This window comes from Ambystoma mexicanum, chromosome 5q (assembly GCF_040938575.1).
Source record: "Ambystoma mexicanum isolate Mex_15411 chromosome 5q, UKY_AmexF1_1, whole genome shotgun sequence".
Classification (NCBI taxonomy): Eukaryota; Metazoa; Chordata; class Amphibia; order Caudata; family Ambystomatidae; genus Ambystoma; species Ambystoma mexicanum.
The window spans coordinates 1357278480-1357284479 of record NC_090933.1 but is presented as its reverse complement, the minus strand read 5'-3'; the positions used below and the strand labels follow the sequence as shown (position 1 = coordinate 1357284479).

At 45.7% G+C, this 6000-nt stretch overlaps 1 protein-coding gene across 1 annotated transcript in view; it reads left to right on the top strand.

The window, feature by feature from the left end:
- The first annotated feature begins 714 nt into the window (after positions 1-714).
- Positions 715-6000, top strand: part of LOC138498144 (3-galactosyl-N-acetylglucosaminide 4-alpha-L-fucosyltransferase FUT3-like) — a 96416-nt gene continuing 91130 nt past the window's right edge. Inside the window, exon 1 of the mRNA XM_069622022.1 lies at positions 715-751. Coding sequence (XP_069478123.1) covers positions 730-751 — 22 coding nt within the window. The 5' untranslated portion in view covers positions 715-729. The remainder of the gene's footprint in view (positions 752-6000) is intronic.

Below are 6000 nucleotides of genomic sequence, written 5' to 3'. Positions count from 1 at the left end.
TGTGTGTAAACCGCTGCACTACGGCATGGGCGATAGCGAATATAGCAAAGCTATTGTGTGGAAGAAAATGACTCCATACACAACCACGCAGTATGAAAGAGTTTCCATGAAACGTGGAACTTGCATTGTGGACAAACACCTGGTGTTTTACCACTACTGCATAGTTGTAGGTCTTAGTATTTTAAATACTGCCTGTTTTTAGAATTAGGCCCATGGACAAAATTATGTTTTTACAGTGGAAAGGCTGCAAATCTGATAATATGATGCATTCAATACTTGGAGGTCTGTGCAAGTGTGCGTTTAACATTTGAGAGAGAGAGAAAGAGAGAGAGAGAGAGAGAGAGAAATAGAGGGGGTAGATTTCAGTAGAGACCACCATCTTGGAATGAGTCTTCTTTGAAAGAGTTTTGAAAACATGCATACTTAAAATTAACAGTCTTGTTTCGATTTTTGTTTGATCAAACAACAATGGTAGTGCTAGAAAGAATGAACCTGTAACATGTTTTTGCAATATGTATGCCTTAGGTGTTCGTCGCTGTTGCAGTAAATACACCTCAATGTGAGTAAGCTGAATAAAATACATGCATGAATCCTTTCCATGCTGAGAAATCAGCAGATAAACAGACAGCGGACTACACTTCCCATGAGCGCTTGCTCGCACATGGTTGCCTGGCCTATAGGCAGCCATGCAGCCGCCATGTTGTAAGAGCCCCTCCTCCGCGGCCGGCGATGCTTGAGCAGCGTGGTGGTGGTAGGTGACTCTTGCGCGCTTTTTCATGGTGTGTTCTCATAAAGATCGCTCTCTGGCGGCCTGCCGTGCGGGTTGAAGGCTTCTCGGCGCTCGTGGCGCAGTGTGTCCTCTCGGTGGGCGAGGATGGCTTTGGATCCCAGTGGCCATGCGGCGGGGCTGCAAGGCCCTGCGCAAGGCCGCGTGGTCCGTGCCCGGCTTCCGCTGGGACACGTGGTCCGTGCCCAGGGCCACGTGGTTTGTGCCCGGCTTCCGTTGGGACACGTGGTCCGTGCCCGGCTTCCGCTGGGCCGCGTGGTGTGTGGGCCACGTGGTCTGTGCCCGGCTTCCGCTGGGACACGTGGTCCGTGCTCAGGGCCACGTGGTCTGTGCCGGCTTCCGCTGGGCCACGTGGGCCGCGTGGTCTGTGCCGCCACCATCCTGAATCAGGAACACTTCATATGTATTTGTCTTCCTTCTTTGCGTTTGCTGTTTGCAATCCCCATCGTGGCAGGCAGCATGTACAGAGACGGTCCCAGGTATGTATGTGTCGATGCACAAGGAGGTGCTGTCCTTCAGGCGTTCATATCCACCAAGAAAGCCCATTGAAACTGACCACCATTATTGCCATCTGTGGACTCACAGGCAGAGTGCTTGTTCTTTGGACTATTACCATATAGATTAGATTCCTAATGCCCATAATCACTAATCAAGAGGCGGGGAGTGCAAGGGCGAAGAAGGAAGTGAAAAAACCGAACCAGTGCTACTCTGCCTGGCTGCCTGCAAGCAAAAAAGAGGGAGTGGGATAGGCGGATGGTGGTGATTGAGGGTCACGGGGGGTGACCTGGATCACAAACTTGTATCAAATCATTGGATCTCATGGCTACAGTAATAATGCCTTACAGAGTTTTCTTACAAAAATAACATACCTTCTATAATAAAGCTAAATCACAGCATGTAAATCCTTATAGCAACATGTTAAGCCGAAAGAATATCATTGTGGCTTTAATTTTCACAACCTGAATGGTAAACTATAAATCCCAGAATGCAAGATAATGCCAACCTGGATAATCTCATTAACCCCACTCTACATTTTTACATCACATGCAATAAAAGAAGTTGCGTAATAAACAAAGATGTTGATTCTTTGTGATAAACTTCCAGCTCGTTGTTATTAAAAATGTTGAAAACATTTGATTAGTGACTTAAAGCACTTTATTGTTTTGCATGTCCAAATAGTGAGCATCAAGGATACAACCAAACCTTGAAATCGACGCTTTGCGTTGCTCTCTTTAACTGTCACAAGGCTTTGCTAGTGAGCTGAGCAACAGCAAGCCAAGCTTCACACCATGTGTTAAGTGCCATTCTTGTGAGAAAGGTAAGCTATATTTATATACTTGCAGGTATAGGCTCCAGTTACTCTTAGTTATATACAAGGAGACGAACCACCCACCGGCCATCCTCACACACACCAGCTCACTCTGACCAGAACGCTCAACAACAAACACTCATCAACATTCTCCTGAGCTGTCAATCATTCCAAACACCAACATTCTCTCAGCATACATAGGTGGCCAGCAGAACAGGACATTTAAACAGTCATATGTTAACAAAAGTATCCAAAGGTTAGTGCGAACGAATGGCGCTGTACAAAATTGCACGCACACCACAAACCATATTTGAGCCTCCACGCATAAAGTGTCCTGCAAAAGCATTTTGAAAAGTTGGCCACCCTAATCCTGATGCACACATTAGTTCCTGTTGCGTTCTGCTATAATACACATCAGCATTCCCACATACTTCCTTTTCTGGGGGCTATTTTCTTTTTTTCGACTTTATGCTCATACAGCTTTATTTTTTATCATTCTGCATGCCCTTCAAGTGACCCTCATTCTGAGGCTGTAGTCCTGTTTCAGCCTTAATTTCAGTACAATGCAATAGCAATGCCCTGCAATTACCCTGGCATATTCAGTTCGGTGTATTTTTATGTGGTGAAGCCAGCCTCCATATTTTTGGGGGAAACTGTGGAGGACAGTTTTAAAAAGCGGGTCATCCCATACCCGGTGCCCCTTCAAGACCCTGCATGCTTACTATCGATTGTGCCTTTGCTGTGTGCACTCTGGCTTTGGTAACACAGCCCCACATAGAAGCTCAGGGGCTACAGCCAAAAGGCAAGCTAGTCCCGAGCCCCGACATTAACATAGTCCAGACCCAGCAACACCCCTGCATACATAAGCTCGCTGTATGCTCCCAACCAGCTTGAAAAACAGGGGGAAATAAGTGGAGTATAGGATCATGGTTTAACAAACGGGGTGCCTTCACCAGGTGATGTGAGACGGCAACAAGTAGAAAGCAAACCTGTATCAGCGCCTCACTAGGAGCTGGGACCGTGGCATGCAGCGTGCACATTGAGCGTTGCAGTAGGTGTGTTAACCACTTGGGTGGTTTTACCAGGCTTCAAACCTGGAACCTGAAAAAATAACAGCAAAACACACATCACAAACACGTCCTCTGAGACCAGGAGGCAGTTTATTTTCTTGGTTCTTCCTATAGAATGTCCTCCTTGTGTCCATCAATCTTCCGATTACTTTTTGAGGATATGAACTTTCATAAAGAGATGCCTATCATTGATAGGTGCGAGCTACATGAACTCTGCATCATGGGGAGTGTATTGTCATGGGCAGGACAGACGTCTGCGCTATACGTGTGCTGCTGCTGCCTTTTAATGACTGTTTATCTGCTCTGACAGGTGAGGGGTTTGACAGGCTGTGTATGTGGCCCTTTCCCACTTGCTTCTGGAGCTGAGCAGCATTGCAGGGTACTGACCTCTGCATGCAATGTCCTCACTGATGTGCTGCTGTGTCAGCCCCTTCTCTTTCTCCAAGCTCCACTATTGCTTATTAGACCAGCTTTTCAGTGCTGGGAGACCATTATTGAACTTTGCGGTCTGGGCTTATTTTTTGGAAATGTTGAGAATATCAGCTGTTATTTCAGCGCTTACATACATGCAGGTTTGTAGCGCTATATAAAAACGGATTATTATTATTATTTTGAACTACAGATGTAAAATGATGTGGTATTTTTACGTTGTTATTTGTAAAAGTGTTGTCCTATTTCTTACTTGAGGCAAAACTAGTGTCTCACTGTGTCCATCAGGGGTTTCACATCCTAATTCTGGTGAGTTCAAATGGTGATTGAATGTGAACATGGGGGATAGTTCATACGTAATACACTGGACCTAATTTCTTCAAAATCTCTCCCTATTTATAGACCATCCCTGTGAACATCAAGGTATGGTTCTTTCATTGCCATTCTCCACATTCTATATTTCATTGTAGTTTCTTAATATGGTCTCTAGTTGTAACACTTTGCCACGTGTGTAGTTTACCCCCACCTCAATATGGGTGTGAGGTCTCAATTCCAAGTCAAACGTGGTCACCCTACTTCTGTCCTGGGCTTTGCATTTACTTTTTACAAGTCACATTTATTCATTTGACAAGACCATCATTACGAGTAGTGCGGTCCGGAAAAAATGCTAGTAAAACGGCCGGTACTACCGACTACAGCATTTTTACTGGACCGGAGTACTCCGAATCTGCCGATACCGGCAGTGAACAACTGGCAGGCCCGACCTGCTGGGAGTTCAGGCCACCACCGGCAGAGCCTTTACTGAAGCTCTGGCACCGTTAGCAATTCTATGGAATGGGTACTTGCTGTCCTTTCCACTGCTTGTAATACCGGGATATCAGCTGGTGAAAACGGTAAAGCGAGTCTGCTGGTAACCCATCAGACTCCTAATGACTCACCAAATACAATGGTAACGAAATGAAAGTCCAGGACTGGGTTCATGGTGTCACTGTTGACATGGGAATGGCTGGTAATCTTACTAAGAGAGAATTAACCATCAAGAATAACTAACAGACATTTTACTCTTTTTGATTTGTCAATAATAATGAAATTCTACTGGGCGTGGTAGAGCAAAGCTGAAGACTTAACTCTTACAAAGTATTTGCAAATGTTGCCCCACCCCCCCTTATTCAAACTTAAATCAGAATTGGTCTGGTGTTCCACTGAGTCGTCTACGGCACTCCCCGCTTTCTGATTTTTTAAAATATATTTAAAGCACTTGTGAAGACCCACCTGCTAGCCTAATTGTTTTCAATCTTTTCCCTCTGCATTTTAGCGCCCAGATGCCAACGGGAAGGGTTGTGCGTTATATACAGTTTTGATTAACAGTAATTTCAGGTTTCAGTGTTAAGATTTTGGCTGAACCCGAAATGTCTGAAGTTAATTGGCGGGGTGAGGGGCATCACATTGCAATGTAAGAGGATATTCAAAACTAGTTATACATCTAGAACAGTTCTGTCAAGGTAACGGATACTCGTAAGCAGGTCTGCAACTGTTCTTATAGGCCAATGCTAAGGAGAAGCCAGCAGGCTGCCTACTCCATTTATTAGAGCACCTCACCAGCTCATGAGAATAAAATATAAAGCACAATTAACATTAAGGTGCAATCAGAATAATACATAAATAGGAGTTTTGTAGGGGAGACGATCGAGGGTTATGCCTAATTAGCTTCAAGGCCCAGAAGGATAATTGTTATAACTTTACTCTTCAGAGCCTTGAAACAACCATGTACTCATGTGGCATATTGTGTAAAAGCCGCAAGCATTTGGGTGAGGGGTGTGTTTAAAAAGTTGAAGTCCCGCTGGGGAAGACAGTAGTTTGACCAGGAGGACCATCCGGACGCATGATACACAAGGTGTTGGCATCTCACTAATACATGTGCCTCAGCACATGCACCGGCAAACCACGGCAAATACCTGAACAGAGTGGATAAACACTGTGCCAGCTGTGGTTATTGAAGACTTCTAACCGGAGACAGGGACCTGTGATGGCCTGGGACCCAGTTGGAGACCCTTGTGAATGGAGACTGGGAGCTGTGATGGCCTGGGAACCAGTTGGAGACCCTTGTAATGGAGACTAGGACCTGTGATGGCCTGGGAACCAGTTGAAGACCCTTGTGAATGGAGACTGGGATCTGTGATGGGCTGAGAACCAGTTGTAATGGAGACTGGAACCTGTGATGGCCTGGGAACCAGTTGGAGACCCTTGTGAATGGAGACTGGGACCTGTGATGGGCTGGGAACCATTTGGAGACCCTTGTAATGGAGACTGGGACCTGTGATGGGCTGGGAACCATTTGGAGACCCTTGTAATGGAGACTGGGACCTGTGATGGGCTGGGGACCATTTGGAGACCCTTGTAATGGA